Below are 21,233 nucleotides of genomic sequence, written 5' to 3'. Positions count from 1 at the left end.
GCTGCACTGTGATTTGGAGGCGAGTTCTGTTTTTTCGTAGTTGCCGTTTTTTAACTGAATAAACAGAACCACAAGTAATAAACTTATCTAAAAATGGCCTTTATATATAGTCAACATCTCCACCGGACTCTCAGTTGCCATGTCAACTGTTTGGGATTCCCAACGTCCTTACGTCACGGCGCGTTCTGATTGGCTCCTGGTCACGTTCAACAGGCTGCGTTCAGTCAGGGAAAAACTTCACAGGTTGAGATAAAATGGCGAAGATAATATTGAATATACACGTATTCAGTGGCACAGTATCGACACAGTTTTTGCTACGGCTCGAAACGCTTCGTGACGCCTCATTTACCCATCACTAACATTTAAAGTTCACCACCTGTATACAATTAAATTCACAGCTGTAAAATCTTTGAACTAGATTCAAGTGTATATTCATTACTTAATCTGAGATGTGTGGCTGAAATATACAAGTGAAAGAAGGATTTGGTAACTGGTATTAAATTAATAGACATATGACTGGATAATTACAATTTCATCCAAATTCAACGGTGGTTGGGATACATTATTCATTTGGTTTAAACAGAGTTGAATTTGTTGTAAATCCAATACAGTTGTCTTGTAATTGGCCAACTGAAGGATATTTCTTGTGAAACTGTTTCCATTTCGATAAACATAACTGAATCATGAACAAAGATCATTACATTCATTTTTTGGGCTAAAAGGGAAGTAAAACTGATTTGTTTCAGCTCTGCATAACAATTGGGTTACAGAGTACACTTTCTAAAAGTTGGACACATTACAGTTTTATAACTTTTATTACAATAAAAAAACTGGACTGCTTGCTAAATTAAAATCCAATAAATATTAGTGGTCATTTTGACCAAAAACATACAAATTCACAGATTTGGAAATAAAAAAACTAAAAGTACAGAAACACATTCAGGTTTGCTTGCACAAAGATCCTAAAACATTATAGGCCTTTACTGAAGAAAAAAAAAGACACTGCACACCATAATGCCTTATACAGTTTACAAAAAGGTTGCAATACTAAGACCTTTAAAACGGGCCTCGACGTTGAATGAAATTTCATGAGAAGTCTGAAGCAAGCTGACCCAACTATAAATTTGCCTCCAAGGCTGCTACAAATGGGACACCATCATATTCACACCAGCCACCACATGATTACTTAAGGTAATCTTTCAGATCGGTGCGTTCGTTTTATTACGAAAAGAAGGAATTGCCACACCCTACTTTTAAATTAAAAAAGTGCACTCTCACAAAGTTCCCTCAAAGAACACAGAAAATGTGAAGGATTTGCATACAGCGTGCATCCTCAGTTTCGTGCTAGAAAGAGCAGATTGTGCAGAAAGGTTTCATTGAATTTGAACTCTTTCAAAAAAAACAAAAGCAAAAGTAAACATGGAGAAACAGTGTTTGAACATGTGCAAAATGAACACGACCCACATCTTTGTAAATGTGTGACAAAAGCAAATATTGAAAAAAAAAGAAAAAAAGTGGACATTAAAAGAAATCATTTGTGCACACAAACATCTCTGTAACAAATCAGAGCATTATCATAATTCAAGTGTCATCAACAGGTTTAATTGACCTCAAGTGTTTTTGTGGCATTAAAATCTAAAGTTGTTGGCAGGTTTCAGGGAGTGCTCAAGACTATTCGGGGGCTCATCTGCTTTTTAGGGCAGCCAGTGCTGGGCAGAGGCCAGAAACTAAGACAGTGAGCCAACTCATGGCTGAAATTACTCAAATAAGTGCAATGTTCCTTGATCTCACCAACACCTGGTGTCTCTGTTAGTGCTTTCCATTCACATAAACCAAAGCATTCCTTGTGTACAATAAAACCAGTGGCAACAGGAATGTTAAAATATATTAGATCTTTAGCTGTGAGTGTGCACATTATGCGATCCTGCAGAGTGAAGACATGTGCGTTGACATCCTGGCCCCCGTCAGAAGCAATGACTCTTCTGTTATATAACCCTCCACGTGGCTCCGCCACTGGCGAGGAGGGGAGTGAGGGGAAAGAGTGATAGGGGACTCTGTTCTGAAGGCTCGGTCTCCACAGAACTAAATCATCTGAACACAGCAGTGACCAAAAGCAACAGTCGTGTAATGTTGAGAGAGAGAGAGATGCTCTGAGGCAGAGTGTGGTTGTTCCTGTGTGAAGAACACGAGCGTAAAGGTCCATCAGAGAGCTACAATGTGACAAACTGAACCACGTGTGTTGCATGTGTGAGATCCCAGCGCTGCCGTGTTCCACTTTCATCCCCGTGTTCACAGGGCGATGCTGTTGGTCCTGTAGTTGGCGAAGCAGAGAAGCGAGCTCGCGGGGTCGTCACAGTTGTTGGGCAGCTCCGTGTAAACGGCTGCCAGTGGATTCCTGCTAATGACCAGATCCAGGCAGTCTCCGGCCTCCATAATTAGAGGCACAGTGAGACAACAGTCCAAGTCCCTGGTCCTCACACGGTTCACCTGGAAGAACACAACCACCAATTATCATTCAACTTTGCATTTGTTTAACCCGTTAAGCCTGAAGTGAAGTTTTTCTTGTTACTTGATTCTTTGGGGTTAAAAGCTCAGCGTCATGGTTCTCAAATTTTTTTTTAACTAGTAGCACATTTTCAAAAACAGTTTCACATCAGTACTTAGATTACTGTTATGGGGGGTTGTTGTCAATTTGATTATGTATTTAAAGATATACATGTAAAACACTTTGAAGGCTTGTGGCAGAAGTAAAACATGGGGCAATGGTCCCTAAAGACCAGAATGGAGAACCTCTGCCTTAGATGGGACAGGGCTTGTTGACGATGTGGATGGAGATACAAACAGTAAATAGTGCCGAGTTAAAATGTGCCATGGTGACGGGCACTTACTGAAGATGATAGAATGCTGATAGAGAGTGAAACTGTATCTCAGCATAGTTTAAAATGCACACACTGATGCAATCAGGTTGTAGCAGTTTTTGGTGTTTTTTTTTTCCACACTCAAGTCAATTCATGAGGGAAAAGATGTGAAATTATCAAAATCTCATGTCTTGCTAAAAGATGTCAGCGTTTACTTTTAACAGCAACATGATTTAAGTAAGTATGTCGGCAGAGAATGCAGATTATTCTAATGAGCTCTGCAACAAGTTATTTCAGCTTTTTTCCCCCCCCTCATACATTTTTAACTTGCTCAAAGAGAAACAGTACCTGAAGTATCCGGTCGTAAGGTTTCAGACCAACTTGTTCAGCTGGGCCGTCTGGCCTAATCATGTTGACATAAACTCCTTTTTCCAAGAGCCCATCTGATACACTGAAACCAAAGTCATGGCTCTCAGGATCCTTCCTAAGAGAGACCTGCAAACAAAAAACAATCACAGTTGCACACATGCATATCAAGTAGTATAGAATATTTAAATTTAACAAATTTGACAGTGTACTGCCAAACACTGAAAACTGCTAACTGGCAATTCCGGACTGACACTGACACTTTGTTTCCTTCAGCCTATGTGGAAACACTAAACAGTTTGAGCAACCACAGCTTTATGCCTGCAAATTATGCGTTTCGTTTTGGAAGAACAGCAGATTTATCCATAACCAAACAACAACTTTAAGGTGCCGTTAAGATGACTTTCCATGACATGAGAAAAGTTGTATCAACTGCAAATACAATTATTAGTCAGTTGACAACAGTTATGAGTTTCTTTATTGCCAGTCAAACATAACCTGAGGCAGGCAGCAACACGTTTGAGAAAATTGATCATATGATGCATCACATGTGGTTTCAGGTGAAGCTGATGGATTTTTTTTTTTTTAACCTCATTAAAAGGAAAAAAAAATTGAATATGTGAACATTGCATGTGTGAGCCGTTGCCCAGAACATGTCCTGTCATGCGTCATGTGAATGTCGGCGGTGATGTTGAATACCGTTTCCGATCTGAGCATGTTTTTCTTCATTATGATTTATTTGTACAGTTGCTTCCCGTTTTTCCTACCCATCAACATCTAAAACTAAATCATGGAACATGTTTTAGTAATCATGACTCTTCTCTTGTGATACCAGTCTGTTTTCTTTGCTTCTATAATTTGTTGATTTTGATGATTCCCCCCCCCCCGCCCGTCCTGTCAATGGGAAGAGACAGGGCAGCAATTCACATAGTTCAGTTACTGTAAAAGAAGTAAAGGAGACACAAGTGGGTCTGAGACGTCGCTACGCCGTTTTCTGCTTGGAAAAATGTGTGAAAATGAGGCAGACGTACGATGTTCTATAGCCACCATCTGTGCTGGTGGGAGGCATGAGGGACTTGGGTTATAATATGTTTGCATTCAGATATTGACATGGTTCATAATGCAGAAAAACAAATTGATTCGGAACTTATTAAATATTCATGTAAACTGATATTTTTCTTAATTGTATTTATTTTAATGTCTAATACTGGCAATAGTTACTCTGTTAAAAAAAAAAAAGCTTAAAATTCCGCTGGTAAAAGTACTCTGGTAATTGTGCTACAAGATACATTTCCAGTATTTTCACACATCTTATGAAGCCTTTTGCAGAACTAGCATTAAGCCTTTTTCTTCTCCAACTGTAGATGAGGCACACATCCTCAATTCACCTTCTGCAGTGCCAGGGATGAAGGGGACAGAATGTCAGAGGGGTCCCCTTTGGCCCTGGATGATCCATCTCTGGCCCCTGTCGACATGTTCAGGCTTTTATTTGTAGACCCGCTGTGGATTCCTTCCGTCTTTATTGGACTAATCTTAGAGAGCAACACTGAGTCTTCACTGGTCTTGGTCTCCTCCAGGTACAGACTCAGAGTGCTGCCTGTCATAGAGGCCTGGGAGAGTCGACATGGACAAGAATTGTTTCAATATGATGTAGTAAACCAAAACAAACAAAAAAGTAAATAAAGCAAGCATGCATGTATTTTTTTAAATGCATCTTAGTATGCAGATTAGCAGCTGAGGCGTTGTGCAAAACCCTTCCTTGGTCAATCTGGAAACAGGTGCCCGGCTTGTCTTGTCAGATTTAATCAGAGATTACTCACTGATGGTTATCATAATGCTTCATCAGGCATGTTCATTAAAGCTGGGATAAGCCCAAGGAATCAGAAGGACAAAGCAGATGGAGGCCACCTACTTCTAGTTCCCTGAGAATCCCAGACTGGCCACAGGTCTCGAGGTCCTGTAGAGCCTGGGACCAGAAGCTGTCGTCCTTGTTCAACGTGCCACGGCAGCGAGGGGGGCTGACGAATCTATGACAGTGCAGGAACCATAACATAAGAGCGGCCCTGCAAAGTCTGGAGGGGACTGCTGCATAGAAAAGCAGCATGGGAAATGCAGTTTCTTTTGGCTGCTGCACTGGAGAGCCGCAAACATTAAAAGAAAGACAAAAACTTTTTTTTTTTTACTGTAAACTGGCTCAGGAAGGGACTGAAAGGAGTCCAACTAGATTTAGAAAAAAAGCAGGAAAGAAACTTAAGTTCATATGGGTCAAGCTTGAGGAGACATGAGGCAGATGTATCCTTAAGTCTTTTAGTTGCTTTCAGAGGACAATGTTTTGCATTTTGTGTGGATAAGGGATGACAGGGCATCTGATTGTGATACCAGAGAGCTTGCGAACAGTTAATAAAGCAGATCAGAGATAGAATACCTGAGAAAGAAGAAAAGAAGGACAGATTGGAAAAGCAGACAACATGTATGTACACAACATGATAAAACAGGCGCAGAGAGCTTTTTTAACAAAAACAGCAACATGTTTAGACAAAGAATACAGCTCTGGCCAGAGTGACCATTCTCTGTTCCACATCAAAGCTACCAGCAATTTAAAGTCATTATTTCAATTGGTGTATTTCATCCGATTGTAAAGATTTAGGGTGCATGTCAGTCAACAGTTTTTTCGTGTCAAATTTAAATGGCTGGCTGTTTACTTTGGTTCATTTCAAACCTTTACTTTGAAATCATGAGAGAAAATTTCACACGCCACTCAAGTGTCGAGTGACAGAAGATACACTAATATGCAAATAAGTAGACAACTTGGAATCACATGCCCAACCTCAATAAAGGGAGATAAATGAGACAAGAGGAAGTAGTAAGCAGACAACTTCACGACCACTACTCTACCAACTGAACCAAAGTTAATTCGAAACCTGTGTAGACTATTAAAATCTGAAAGAAAGCATAACGAGTTCATTTGCACAAAACACATTTAAAATAGTTTTTAAATGGTTGTAGAAGTGAACATCTTTGCAAATGGATGAAATGGTGTGTGTTTATTTCTGGAAGAACTGAAAACGTTGCATTCAATTTCTTGGTTTTTCTGATCTGACCAGAATTGCATCTTTTAAACAAACGAAAATATATATACATAAAAAAAAAAAAAAAAAAAAAAACATGACAATCACCACCTATAGATATGTTGACACAGATGTTGACAATGAGAACTTTAAAAGTCCTACAGATCGCCAGTGTAACAGTATATGTATTCAATTTTAATCAACACAGCTATATAAATGCATCTTATAATATTGTGATGACTCCCACCTAAAGATACAAACTTGCTCTCAGTTACTGCAGATGAAGCTAACACACTATCATACCTTAAATATTATACAACCTGTTCCTAATGTCCTCATTTTTCAAACTGTGATGCAGCATTCAGCGCATTTTTTTGGTCGACATATTTATTCGTAGTTCGCAGTCCAGTTATGAAAGCTTCGCAATATTTAACATTTCCATTTCACTTCTACAATTCAGTGTTAGCAGTCACAACATCAACAAGAACAAGCCTGAAATGATTTTAGAAACAGCTTTAGAACGAATAAAAATAACTGGACCATTGTTGTTGAACAGGACATTTCTTCTCAGTTGCTTGGAAACATAAGCTCAGCCCTCAGGACTCACCCAGGTATCTTGTCCCACTCATCCTCAGTGAATCCTCCATCATACAGCCCTGCTTGCAGTCCCAAACCCCCAGAGCTGGAGGGTGTGTGGCTTCTGTGCTTCGGGCGCCTCCAGTCAAGTGGATTCAGGAGGAAATCGGACGTTTTATGCAGATATAGCCCTGGAAGAAAAATAGATTTTTTTTCTCCCCCTTTTCCTTACAGATATTTTATATTTTTGCTCTTTGCTCTATTTTTGCTAAATGCCTCAGATCAAACAAACGTCAATGTCCAACAAATACAAAGTCTTTTAGTCTGCTTCATGTTGCCAGACAGGTTTTGTTTAAGTAATTTGCTGATTCTACATGTCTATAGGTGATCAGGCCTGGTTGTGACTGATACAATTAATGTTTAAAATAATTTTAAAAAATTATCACAGTTTATGATTCAATAATAAATCATTGAAGCCCTCTTTCAAAACAGTTGCTTTTTGTTTTTACTCAGATTATGTTTGACATTGAAATTCCTTTGATGACTTGAAATATGCATGTGTGGCCTAGAATAATAAAAGCAGAAGAATTCAATATTGGGGTAAATATTTTTCCACTGTGCCGTACTCAAGCACCCACCTTGGCTAATGTAGCCTGCATCAAACGCCGCACTGTCCCAGGAGCTCATGGCCGAGTCTATGCTGGGAACATTGGCTGAGTAGACCTCTGAGAGTTTGCTGGTTTTTTGGAAGTCTGTTAGTTCATCCTCTGGATCGCTTAGAAAGCCGCCTTCTCTGTCTGCCAACCGCCGACAATCCGACTCTGGGAGTAAAAAGCAGAGCAGTTACTTAGGAAAGATAATTTTCTTCTTTATAATTGTTTTGAACTTCCTAATTTTGAACAGTTTTGTTTGCTTTTTGTTTCCATTCATCTTTGTTTGCTAATATCTTGGAGTGTTGAAAAATGTTTTGAAAACCTGAGTTAACTTTGGAAATAGATTTCTGAAAAATAGAAACACACAAGCAGAAATGTAAGAGATGCCAAATAGCCCTCCATAAACACAGAATCGAAAGAATTTATGTGCCAAGATATGTCTTAATTTTCCACAAATCAAATTATTTTTTGTTTTAAATCATTTTCAATTATTTTTTAATTTAGTCATTTGAAAATGTAACAGTTTCCATCTAGATCAATTGAAAAGCAAATAATTCAAAAAGGAGATATATACGGTCAGCTTGTTTTTTGATTTTGAGGGTGACGGACTCCCCAGCCATCTGCAGTAGATGGATGGCCTCGCTCAGAGGCTTCCCTTTAAGGCTGACCCCGTTGATGGCCAGAACTCTGTCTCCTATGTGGATGGCCCCGGTTCTGCAGGGACAGGAAGGCAGAGGAGAAAGAGTTACCAGATTAAACCAGACAGCAACAACAGAGCCGGTTGGAGAATCCTGTCAGACTGCCAGCGATTGGACACAGATAGAAACAAAGAGGCTTCTTGTTCTTGTTGAAAGAAACCAGCCAGCTATTGTTCAAGCATCTCATTTGTTATCAAAAAGAACTAAAAAGATCCATCAGGAACTAAAAAGATCCATCAGGAACAGCAAACAAGCTTAATGTGTTTTTAAACCCGATCTTTGCTCACCTTTCTGCCAGACCTTTCTTGGTAAGGCCAGAAATGACGATGGGGTCGAAAGGTTCCTCTGTGCCAGATATTGTGATGCCCAGGGGTCCATTAAACCTCTTCAGCTCAACTGTGTAGATTATGGAGCCTGACATCTCCAGCTCATCTACAGCAAAAAGCACACAATACCCTCAGGCGGATAAAATGTGTTATAAATTTCTTTAAGATGCATTATAAAAACACAGACGCCCCTCAGAGCTTGATTGCTGGTTTAGGGATCCTTAACAAGGCTTGTTAAACCTTTATAGCCTAGCTGTCATCCTTTACACCAAATAATTTAAAGTGTGCCAAGATCACAAGTGGAAGATGAGAAAAGCTTGACACCTTGATTATACGGTACTTTGCTTAAGTATTCATTCCCCTTGGGCGGTTTCACCTTTAGCCAACAAAATTTGTTGCAATGAGGTTTAGGCATCACATTAAAGGGAGCTGAATACAAATGCAGATCATTCATACACTTCAGAATCACACACTTTGTTGCGTTGGTATGTAGTATCAACTAAATGATTGGTTTTAATCTATTGTTACATTATTTTTGTTCCTATTTAACTATACAGCCCCTTGCACCAACATTTAGTCCAAATGGGGCTTTTTTTAAAGGCAGTGAGTTGCCTTTTTAACTCGCTGCGTGTAGAAATATGAAGCGTGAAAAATTATAAAGTCAAGACATTTTGCACAGCCATAAATCTTGTATAATGAACTGGATGAATGCTCTTTTTGTTTACTTTGAACATTAAGATTTTATGAGGGAGGATCCTTGTACCAATGTTGTCCTCGTCCTTCTGGATCCGCAGTTTGACCATGTCTTCGGCCTGCTCCAAGACATGCATGGCGTCCTCCATGGTGCAGTTCTCCAGGCGTACAGAGTCGATGGCCAGCAGCCGGTCCCCGGGCTCCAGAGTGCCTGTTCTAGCAGACACAACCAAGAGCAAGATGATCACAATCATTAACCTGGACCAGAAGTAGCATCTGCAGAATCCTCTTAGCCTCCGTGGGATCGGTGAGGGTGACCGTAACCTCACCCTAAACCTAATTGACCCCGACCCCGGCTGAAATGTAGTTGCCCTACTGATTTAGTTATGATGGCTCAATCCTATCAGGCCTCTGTACACAGCAGACATATCTGGTCCATGAGCGACTCAGGGTAAATCCTGAGGAACATTGTCTCTGATGTGACCACCAGCAGTATCCAACTGTGGGATATGTAAATATATGCATGATGGAACCCACCTGTGTGCTATGCTTCCTTTCCTGATGTCTGAGATGATGAGGGGCTTGCCAGGTTTCTTACTTGCTGGTAAAAATGGGAAAATAAATGTTTTATTCCATGTAGCAGCGTAAAAGAACAGAGAAGATTCTGAAAAATCAATAATGTTGCATGTCTTTCTGTGCACCTTGGCTTTCCCTTTTGGTGTGTGTGTGCGTGGGTGTGTGTTTTTTCAGAGGTAGTTGAAGCAGAAAAGCTAATGAAGGACACTGGTACAGACCAGTATTGTTCAGAGGTAATGAGCTATGTGCCTCCATATTTTCACACGTCTCGGTTTTATGGATGAGAAAACTCAGACTCCACAACTTGAAAGTGATGTAGTGTGATTGAGCAACACTGCCCCCTGCTGACAGTCCCTCAGATCTACCGCTGATGGTGATGCCCAGCTCCACTCCTCTCCGCTTCGGTAGTTTGACGTGGAATGTGCCACTGCTTGGAACAACAGACTCTAATTTGGATTCAAACAAAGAAGAAGAAGAAAAAAAAAACCAGAACAGAAAGGTGAAGCTCAACCGGACTTTAAGTTTTATAGCGCATATTTTTCAGTAGGCGATACCTGCAACATCAAACTCAACCTCCACTGTAACTTTGTTTGCCAGAGCAGAATCTCTGAGCAGCTGATGAGCTTCTTCCAGAGTGCCATCTTCAGTCGGGATCCCATTGATGGACAACACTCTGTCTCCAACTTGCAGCAGTCCACACCTATGTACCAAAAAACATACAGATAAAATGTATGCATCTATTTGTAGCCGGGGCATTATGTCCATTATGCACTCTTCCGGTTGCCCATATAAGGAAGACGCTGTTTTAGCGCAGCTGATTCATTACGCAGGCAAGCAATCGGTATTTACATTTAAAAGCGGGTAGATCGCTGAGAGGGTGAGAGTCCAGGCTGATTTCTCTGCAGGTATGGTTAACATGAAGTGTGCGCTGGGTTGAGAATTATTTCTGATGGCTCCATTTTATTGTTGCAGGAAACCTCCTCTTGGAGAGGATATACAGAGCTCTGCTAGCTTTTAGCGAAGGTAAAGGCAGTTCATTATTATGTGGTTATTTAAAATATCTGTTTAATTTTATTCTCTGTGTGCAGGTTGGCCTGCTACTGTTTCGGTTTTAGTTTGTTTTGGTTATTTATGGATTAAACTTTTTATTCTTTTGGGAGTTTTTATTGTTCAGCCCTCCAGGCTCGCTTGTAGATAACCTGTGCTGTCCCTGGTTCCAAGCTGTTTTATCTAGATTGAGGAGACTAGTGGAAGGGGAGTTTCTTCTTATTTTTACCCTAAATCATTCATTTCCAGCATAGATTTAGGATTTTAAAGTGGTTGATATTGTACAATAAAAATGAATTGACTATTTATGCCTAGCATTATTGTGATTAAATAAACTGTAGTTATTTGCATCAGTGCCTCTGATCATTTTCTTTACAAACTTATGTGTGATCTGGTAAAAAGACAACACCAGAGGATTTAAGGTTCTTCACACATAACTAAGGTGGTAACCGAGGTCACATATTAAATTCAACGAAGTTTGTTCAAGAAATGAAAAAAATATACGTTTTGAAGAGAAAGCAGAAAAAAAAAGCATACTGAAAATATAAAGAGAAACTCCAACAAAAATAGATGAAACACAAAAATATTAAAATAAAATATAAATGTAAGTGGGTAAAAACTATAAAATGCATAGAAAATTTTGAGGAAAAATGAGGATAATTGAGGAAATAAAAACTACAAATAAACAATGAAAATACAAACAGGAAGATGGAAAATAAATGATTTAATAGCAGTATGTAAAAAGTGCAGTTATAAATATCAAAAACTGGTATAGTTGTAAATGGGCAGATATAATTTTCAATTCATAAAAAGATGAAATGTATAAATTATACATCATAATGGCTTGAGGCCCACACCATTTAATTGTCATTCTATTCAGAGATTTCTAGTCAAATTAAACATGTTAGTTACACATGACCCCTACCTAGATTTTGTCTTCCTCTTGTGGCAGCAAGAGTGACTACATGTCCACCTGTGCTTCTGGTGTTTTGCTGTTGACATAAGGACTCACTATTCTGAGTGTTTCCGATCAGTTTGATAATCAAAAAGAATTGAATTTTTAAATTCCTAGGTAGGAGTCCTACCTTCCTCTTCTTCAGCTCTACCAACATAAGCATCATGATCAAAGCAACAGGACAAGAATTTTACCAGCAGCAGCAGATACAAAACTGTGGTGAAGATCAGCTTATTGCAGACAAGGTCTTGCAGCACCAACTCTGCACATCAGAGCAGTTACTAAAAGCAGCATGTATGAAGTCAAATGGAATCCCACAGAGTTGGCATGAACACCTTGGTGGTATCTTTAAATCAGCTTCAAAGTGATCTCACCAAGGAAGCACTGATGTCTGGAGGAGGTAGGAAGCATACACATAATGACACCATTACAGAGACCCCAAACTGTGCAGGAAATGCTAAATGCTGTCAACTGAAATTAATTCACTGAAAACTGAAGCTCGTTGACCTTGCATTGGAGGCTGAGGCACTAAAATCACAGTGGGCCGCTGTACTTTAGTCACTCATGTCAAACTGCTTCTGGACTAATCATGTTACAGGACCCGGGGGACACGGCCCCGCGCTGCCGACACACACATCATTAGTCTTGTAGGACAGATTCTATAAACTGGCCTCATTTAAGATGTGTGCTAACGACACAGCACCATGTACTGCTTTCTGAATTAATACGCCTCATTCTGCCTTCGATCAGGAGGACGATGAAGACGAGACATCAGAACCCATTTCGTGTTTAATGCATCACTGACTTATTCAGTGAACCATTTCTCCAGCCATAAACAGAACCCAGTCAACCTGCATGACCACACTTCCTGATATTAACAAGTACCACTGACCAACAGTGTTCACAGTGCGAAGCTGCTGGCAGCATAGCTGGAAAAATTAAACGCAGCAGATGTTTCCATGCCTTCAGCCATCTGTTGTCCTTTCAGATTTATTCTGTGACCTTTACACCCCTTTGGTGATAGGATATTTGAAATATATTAGATTTCTGGGATCACATATATTAAAACAAAAATTTAAATGGGCGACAACGCAATTATTTTTACCCTAAATCATTCATTTAAAATAAATGCAACCAGCATTTCTAAACTTCATGTTTTTGTGGAGTTTTCTTTTCAATTTAAAATAGACAATACTCAATTAAGTAATAATCTCTTAAAAACTGTTTAACAATATGTTGGCCTGAATTACAAAAGTGAAAAAGAGTCACTATTGGGTTGATGAGAGCGATCCAAAACATTTGACTAAAGCCATGTAGAAAATGTTGAAAACTAAACTTCTTCAATAGCCACCACTAATCCCTGAACAAAAATATTATCTTCAACTATAGTTTTTCAACTCATACCAATAAATGTATTCAGTTTGTGTTTACACTGTCACTGTGACCAATGCTCCCTACAAGAAAAAAAAAGCATAAATATTGGAATTTCAAATCCAAGCAACAGTAACGAGATTATTGCATTATTCAATATTCAGACAAGGTTAATGCTTTTGTTTTCTGTAGGTCAATTTGAATATGCATTTGATAGAGCCACGTTTTCCTTTAAACATCTTTAAATGCAGATGTCCTCAGAGGAGCCTAGAAACACTTGAGGCGGCCTTGACATACAGGCATGAAGACAGCGTGTTTGTTCAGTCACATACAATACTTCTCTGCTTGATTTGGAAAACTTAAAGCTTGCTCTGGGCTTCAGTCTAACAGCAGGAGACACTTAGTGCTTACAAATGCCACAAAAGCCTTGAGAAAACACAATGAATCCAGAAACTAAAATGTCTTTTTGCTTCTCGTAACTTGACAAAATTAAATAAATAAAAAGAAATGTCAGTTAAATCACATTTTAGTTAGGACAAGAAACATGTTTTTTTTGTTGATAGAATCTGATTCTATTTTCCCAATTACACCTTTTTTGTTCTACCAGTTTTCCCAGATCACTGCATATAATACTAACCGCAGAATAAAAGTGACGTGTTTATCAAGCTAATGACTCGCATTACAATTTTATTTTTGCGTCAGAAAAACATTTCCGATTGGAGTATTATTGCTGAATACTTCAATGACTACAACTGGCTGTGATTAACCCAACTTTCCCTTAAGCTGCATTTATCATCAACAACATTCCCACCACGTTCCATGAGTTTAAGCGTTTTATTCCAGGCAAGCCAAATCAGAGTTGGGCATCATGAACGGTAACAAAACTATTTGCAGGCAGTGCAAATAGTTTTGTTGGCAATAGTCACTGAATTATTTAGAATTTGTTACATTTATAAACATATTTGTGTTTGGGACAACTTCAACACTCCAGTTAGAGAGATTTCCTTTTTTCTGCATTCAACCAGTAATGATCGTCCACTAATGTATAATCTAAGGCAGGGATTCAATTTGTTGCATTTAAAATGACAGATCACTCTAGATGCAGGACATCCAACTTCCTAATTGAACGCCCTCAGCTGAACGTCTGTCGGTTACATAGTGAGTGAATTTCTTCCCTCATTAGAACTGAGGCCCTTCAGATAAAGGTGACCGTGTTTGCTGCCTGAGTTCAGGTTAGGTGTCTGATTGGGTTACCTCTCAGCGGGGCTGTCGGGCTCTATAAAGCGGATGACCGGGGGTGCAGACAGCGTTTCTGTGGCAAACACGCCGCCCTGCAGCTGGATCCCAAAACCAGTTAGTGGGTCCCCCCTCAGGAGGACTTCACTCGTTTCCACATGGAAAATCTGCCCCCCAGGACCAACAGAGCTGGAGGACAGGGACACTAAGGAAGAGGGGAGAAAGAGAGCGGACACGTCACACAGCGATACCACTGGAAATGTGGCAGAGAGATGGAGCAAAGGGAGGGACCTTTGGAGATGGTTTGAGAGGGTGAGGAGAACAGACAACCACCCACTGGCTCAGTGGCATGGGAATAGGAAGTGAATGAGTCACAGTCACGCTTACGTCAACAATCAGCTGAATCTATTTGAGTAGAGGCTCAGGTTACTCAGATAAATCCATTTTCACACCTCGGTGGAAGCACTTCAAGGCTCTGAACTCCTAAATATACTAACAAGACCAGGCAGCTGACTAAAATTTCACTCCATGCAGGACTATTTAATGAAACTACATCACTTTTATCAGATGGTCTGATAAACTGACAAGGTGTGCTGCAACTGCAGGCCTGGATTTAAACATGGTAGTCAATATTTATGCGTTGAGAATGTTTTACACACAGAACACAAAGTGCTTCAAAAGAGATGAGACAATTTAAAGAGGGGGAAATTTCATCCATGAGAAAGAATAACCATCGTTGACCCAAACAGATCACATATAGCCTTTTCTTTATTATTTGCCAGAAGATCTCCAAGACTTTTGGAAAAACATTCTGCTCCACAAAAGTGGAACTTTTTGAAGACTATGAACACAGACACAAAACGAATACAGAATTTTGGAAACAAGATTATGCAGACAGTCAAACATTGTGGTTGTGCTGTGGCAGTAAGAGACTGCTTTGCTACTGCAGGGCCAGCACAGCTTTCCATAATTAATGGAATCAAGAATTCTGGACTTGACCTGAAAATTCTAACGGAGATCAATTCTTGATCTTAACTTCAGCTGCATTTGATTTGTTTTGCATGAAGATGGTCGAAAGTTCAAGTTCACCAATGGAAGGCTCAAGAAAAAAAAATGTGGGGGGGTAGGGGGGGGAAGTTTTGGAGGGCCTAGTTTATTTTCGGTGTGGATGAACCAACAATTCTCTGAAAAAGACTGGAAATTAAATCCCTTATTTCCCATTACTGCTGCTGAAGATGGCACAACCAGTTGACAGATTTAATGAGATTACTTTTGACAAAGGTTACATTTGTCCAATATAAAAAAAAACATGCAAAAAGAAGAAATCTGTAATCTGATTTGTTTCTTCAAATCACTACATTTTATCAGATTGACAGCACAAAAACACAAGTTTTAAGTTTGCTTTAAAATAATTAGCAGTCTCAGTCTCTTATTGTAACACAAAAGGAGATAATTTATCTTACATGAGCTCTTGTGGTCCTTCTTCCTGTTCCTTCTCCTCCCAGTGGCACTGCGGGGGGTCGCGGGGGCAACGGGGGCAATGGGGCAGGGCAGAGTGTTGCTACCTTGGCTGCTGAAGCCGGAGGTGGCTGTGGATGAAGGGGAGAAGCCGGCGCTCACAGCTGCTAAAACAAACAGAGCAACACAAGGGCTGATACAGCAATAAGAAGAAAATAACACAAAAAAAATCACAGCAGTAGAATGGAGCAAAAAAAGTAAAAAGGTTGTGACTATTATTAGTCACGGAGAGATGTTTTAATAATTGTTCTGTTAAAGAGCCAGAAAAACGGCCCTGCCAGCAGCAGAGCTGTCACAAGAGATAACTTACACTTGCAGTGGTCCTGCTGGTTGTGTGGGTGGCTCGGGCTGCTCCATGTCTTGCTGTGGCTGGCGTGTGGGGGTTGGCAGTAGTTGCTGCTTTGGTCCCAGTGATGATAGTTGCTTTTCTGTACTTTAACTGCAGCAACAAGAACAAAGATACACACATGCATCATTAAAATAAGATGACTCATTTTAAAAATCAAGTCCACTGGAAAAGTTTGCTTTTCAGGTCTAAATTTAAATCTCTGCCTGGAGGATACGTCAGCAACAAGTAACGGATATTTAACGTGTTTTACCCAACACTTTTTGATTGAATCCTGGAGTTGAATGTATTTGCAGATCAATCAGACATTTTTTTTTTTTTTTGACAAATAATAGAAATATTTTGAAACAAATCTTACTTATACTGGCCAGGCTCCACAGAGCCGATTTCAAACTGAAAATCATTTTGATCATTTCATTCCGACAAAGGGAATCAGACTGGTGAACACAATCAGAAAGTCCTGCTGACTGACTGCCTGGAGGCATGCCACGCCTCCTTGATTGAGCACAGCTGAAGGCCTGATTGGTATTACTGCAGAGTTTGTGTCTCTGCGTCTGATTGGCACCACTAAAAGTGCTCTGTGTCAGTCTTTATTCCCTCAATGCAGTTTAAATCCACATTTCTAGAGTCTGGTTCATGTTAAATGGTTTCATCGTACAAGTGAAAATCTTAGCATTTAGTCAGGCTGCATTCATGAAGCGATCAAAGGAAAAACAGCTGACCAACTGTCTGACACTCACCTCAATTATTACCGCCTCCTTCCAGATTCAGGCAGCCGTTATCAGTCATTCAGTTACAAATTTGACATTCATCCTTGTCGCCTCGTTTGGAAAAGCCTAATCTCTGACAGCTTGCTTGCATGGATGAAGTATTTTATCGAGAGATTGCTGACTGGTGCCTGGCATGCAAGCAATACTCGAGGACCCTGGTTAAATCCAATCACACGTATTCAGACTACATGCAGCAGAACCTCTGGGCCTTTTGAAGAAACCATGATCTACATTGCTCAAATCAGCCTGAAAAGCCCTGACTCTGCCAGCTTGAATTAAGCTCACCTAGGGCACTCTTTTCAAGATATTTTGCTTTCAGTCTTAGTGGGTGGAAAGATATGTCTTCTAATCTTTCAGTCAGCCTCATTAAATCCTGTGAGAAGATTAAACAAATTGCTTTTTATAATCACATCTCCTCCCAGAGAAAAGGAGCTGTGAAAACTGTTTCATCTCAAAAGCACACTTACTAAATAACGAATTGTCACTGAAAGCGAATATCAGAAAACATGCTTAGATTGTTACAATACTGGTCATCAACAGAAGCATGTGAATCATTTATCTGATGTAATATCTAGTGTTACATCCACCTAAACAAGTTCAAACTGACATTTTCATCTCGCATAGTCCAAGTGATGTTAAGAGATCTTTTTAATCTGTGTGCAATAATGGATGGATTGTTTCTCTCATTTAGTCGCTCCTCTAGTAAAAATGTGTAAAACATTAAAAAAACAAACATTTGATCATAGAGTATTTTCACCTGTCATTTGACACAGAAGCCCAAAGCATCACACACCCTCCACCCTACCTAAAAGTGAGAATGAAGTACTTTTCCTTATGTGAGAGAATATAATAGAAATACAGTAGGGAAATTCATGTTTGTGACAGTAGGAGAGAAATTCATGTTTGTGACAGTAGGAGAGAAAATAATTTTCAAATGCGATATCTTCCAAACACGTGGTTTGCATGTAAATAATGTGTAATAGTTTTTATTGAGACTTGGTGATCCCAAAATACCAGTTTTTACAGCAACAAGCTGTGGAGATTCTTTTACCTCATTGCTCATCTCAAACATGGAACTTTGTCTTGTTTGGTGGCCAGAAGTTCAGTCATCTTGTGAGTCGTCATATAGAAAGTTGAGAGTTACTACTTAAAAGTTTGTGGAGACTTTGCACTTAATAATCAATAAAGCCTGAATTTAAAAAAAAACTTACATTTAGTTACATAAAGTTACATTTATTCAATAAAGTCTGTGTGACACTTTTTGTGATACATGTATGTATACATACAAAAAACCTACATATGTATGTATATTTGTTTAGGAACCAACATACATATTTAAACATACATAAACATACTGCAATTGACATTTGAATTTTTACTATTTACTATATTTATTTAATTCAAAGTTACACAAGATATCTTTTTGCAGATATTGCAACAACATGGCAGCTTGATGCCAGGCTGTTGTTATTGTTGTCCTGTCAAATGTCCCACAGCCGATAGAAATAGTGAACATTAAAAAAATATTACAAACTGAAATGTGAAGGAAAAGTAATGTGGCTAGATATCAAGTAAGAAAAAAGTTATTCTCCTAAAAATCTGTCAGTTTTTTTAAAACAAATTTGAACGTATTTAAAACAGCAAATTATTAAATTTCAGTTTTAATGTTTACCTGTATGCTCAAACATTGAAAGATGTAAAATCTGGGAACATGTTCAACAGTTTCATTTCCCTTTTATTTAAGCTTTCTCACCGAGTGTGATCCATCACATCGCAGGACTATAAGTTCTTGTAGCTGCTGATTCAAATATAAAACTGCAGGAACATGATCTCTGACAGACAAAGCTCATCTGTGTGTTGTTTGATAATGTCCATGCAAGTGTGCAAGCAAAGCAAAGGGCTATAAGCATACCAAAGAAAAAACACGCAGTCAAGATGAAGCAGAAAGCCTAAAAACAGACAGCTAAACCCTTTACTGCTGCATGTTATGCTGAAAAGAACAGAGCGGTCACTATATACATGGTGAGACAAGAGTTTGGGGGAAAACTTGCACATGACAAAACCAAAAAAATTATAAATCACTTAAAAATAATACAGATAACAAAAAAACCACCGATAGTTTTTCTTAAACCTTTATACTTTAGAGCCATAACATGAAAAACTCTTGAAAGTATGAAACATGTTTGGTTATTTCATTGCTTTCCGAAGAGAATAGGTCATTTTAAAATATGCTTGTGTACAAGAATGAAAAAAAAAATTAGGAACTGAAAACCTGACCACTGTAAAAAGGAAAAGTTGTAAAAGTAGTTAGAATACAGCCATGAATTTTCTTAAGTGAGTTTCACCTCAGGGTAGCCATACTCTTTCCAGAATGTTTTGACATTTTACAGTCCAGATAAATTATTTATTAATACCACCAGTAAAAAATAGAGGTAAATAACTGTAAGCTGCAGGCTCTTGCTTACATCTTATCTTTTTAAAAAATTTTTCTTGATTTTTTTTCTTTAAAAAACCCCCAATAAACTAGGGTTTCTGTGACCCGCAGGGCATACCTGTGTCTTGTGGCCTGATGGGAAGTCTGCTCTGACTGGCTGGAAGAATCTCGAGTTTGAGATTCTCTGAGGTGCTGGCCAGCAGTTGCGTTGCCTCCATCAGGGAGCAGTGCTCAGTGTTTGTGCCATCTATGGACAGCAGGATGTCTCCGACATGAAGCGCTCCACATCTGAGAGTCAGACAAAGACAGAGGCTCCATTTGGATGTCTGCTTCATCAAGAGACAATTTGCACTGAAGATACATGCAGAAGATTTGCTTCACCTTTCCGCCACACTTGCTGGCTTTATCTTGTCAATAATGATGACTTGCTTGTTTCTGTATGTTGTGGTTGTGAGGCTGATCCCCAGGCTGGCAGAAGGACCTTTCACTATTTCCACCAGCAGAGGGCCCGAGGCCTGCTGCACTGCCTCTGGAACACACAACACAGGCATGCAGAACATTACACAGATCTGCTGAATCCAAATCAGCAAAAAAGAGGAAAAGTTGCTTTAGAGCAAAAAAAATCTGAACTGTGATAAAAACAATGCTTGTGTTTTCATCACAGTTCAGAGCTTGTGTAGGTTATAGTTACGGGTTATCAAGGCTCCTAACAATCCCCGCCTTCACAGAAGTTATCTGAGTAATATTTCTTCTAGAAAACTAGGGGTCAAAATTTACTCAATTTTAGCAGCTTTCTCAGTAAATAAAAAAACATATCACAGAATAAAACGTTAGGATGGATTTTAGATGTATTATTGTTTTTTGTGTTTTTTTACAAAGATTGTAATAAAGTGAACCAGAGAATGTGGGATCCTGCAATTAACCTTCCTGAAGAAGCATTCTCCAGCTTGTTGAAAAGCAGGTTCTGAAAGTCTGTCGAAGCTAAGATTCAGCTGGAGCAGTTCGGGTTTCATCCAACCTATAGAACATTGGACCACATATATGAGAAAATACTTTTCAACAAAATTACTCTTCTGCAGTTTTTTCTATTCTACTTCTTACAATTCAAAAGCATGTCATATTTTCTTTATGATAAGTAGTAATCTTTTGCAAGTAAATCGCTGTTGTACTCAGTACAAAAAGGAATGATGATTGCTGGGAATTAATTCACGCTTTAATTAATCTGCTAGCAGAAGGTCTGAATCCTAAATGTTGTGCAAAGGGAGAATATATGTGCCAACTGTCCTTAGTGACCTGTCCTAGTTTGCACAGACCAGAGCAAAGAGCATGATCTTGAGAATTAGTCACCATGACCAAATGGAGGTTATAATTAGGCCTTTAGTCATGTTGTGAGCTCTAGTATTTGGTGACATATTCTGCTGCTTAAGAGAACCGATTAAACTGGGGACACTCTTCGCTGTTATACTGATTTAAACATATCTTTACTTACTTTCACAGAAATAATTTCACCTTAAACTTGCTTCTTTATTTCCAGACACAGAAATAAAGAAGCAAGTTTAAGGTGTTACAGAGGCACATTAGAGGTAAAATTATGTAGTATGTTAAAGCGCACGCCATACCCTCTCCATATAATTTCTGTTTTTCAAACAGAACTCAGTCCTTTAGAAATAATTAGTTCCTCCCACAAGTTTAATGGAAACATCTTTCTCATCCATGTTTGTGTACAGTTACTTACAAACACA

At 39.1% G+C, this 21,233-nt stretch overlaps 1 protein-coding gene across 5 annotated transcripts in view; it reads right to left on the bottom strand.

Moving 5' to 3' along the window:
• Positions 1-771: 771 nt before the first annotated feature.
• The window catches only part of LOC129370290 (glutamate receptor-interacting protein 2-like), a 33,184-nt gene continuing 12,722 nt past the window's right edge, over positions 772-21,233 (bottom strand). For 2 of the 5 annotated variants that reach the window (XM_055046165.1, XM_055046167.1), the window contains exons 8-24: positions 19,873-20,020; positions 19,610-19,779; positions 16,252-16,380; positions 15,887-16,048; positions 14,442-14,628; positions 10,369-10,514; positions 10,180-10,260; positions 9,776-9,839; positions 9,309-9,454; positions 8,507-8,651; positions 8,096-8,235; positions 7,507-7,689; positions 6,900-7,059; positions 5,137-5,251; positions 4,613-4,834; positions 3,207-3,353; positions 772-2,487 (exon numbers count right to left, since the gene is read on the bottom strand). In XM_055046165.1, the coding sequence (XP_054902140.1) occupies positions 2,290-2,487; positions 3,207-3,353; positions 4,613-4,834; positions 5,137-5,251; positions 6,900-7,059; positions 7,507-7,689; positions 8,096-8,235; positions 8,507-8,651; positions 9,309-9,454; positions 9,776-9,839; positions 10,180-10,260; positions 10,369-10,514; positions 14,442-14,628; positions 15,887-16,048; positions 16,252-16,380; positions 19,610-19,779; positions 19,873-20,020 (2,543 nt within the window). In that variant the 3' untranslated portion in view covers positions 772-2,289. The remainder of the gene's footprint in view (positions 2,488-3,206; positions 3,354-4,612; positions 4,835-5,136; positions 5,252-6,899; positions 7,060-7,506; positions 7,690-8,095; positions 8,236-8,506; positions 8,652-9,308; positions 9,455-9,775; positions 9,840-10,179; positions 10,261-10,368; positions 10,515-14,441; positions 14,629-15,886; positions 16,049-16,251; positions 16,381-19,609; positions 19,780-19,872; positions 20,021-21,233) is intronic. The other 3 variants (XM_055046170.1, XM_055046169.1, XM_055046168.1) reach the window with 2 other exon arrangements.

This window comes from Poeciliopsis prolifica, unplaced genomic scaffold (assembly GCF_027474105.1).
Source record: "Poeciliopsis prolifica strain line A6 unplaced genomic scaffold, Auburn_PproV2 SCAFFOLD023, whole genome shotgun sequence".
Taxonomy (NCBI): domain Eukaryota; kingdom Metazoa; phylum Chordata; class Actinopteri; order Cyprinodontiformes; family Poeciliidae; genus Poeciliopsis; species Poeciliopsis prolifica.
Note: the sequence above shows the minus strand (reverse complement) of the source record. Positions and strands in the feature narration are given on the sequence as shown.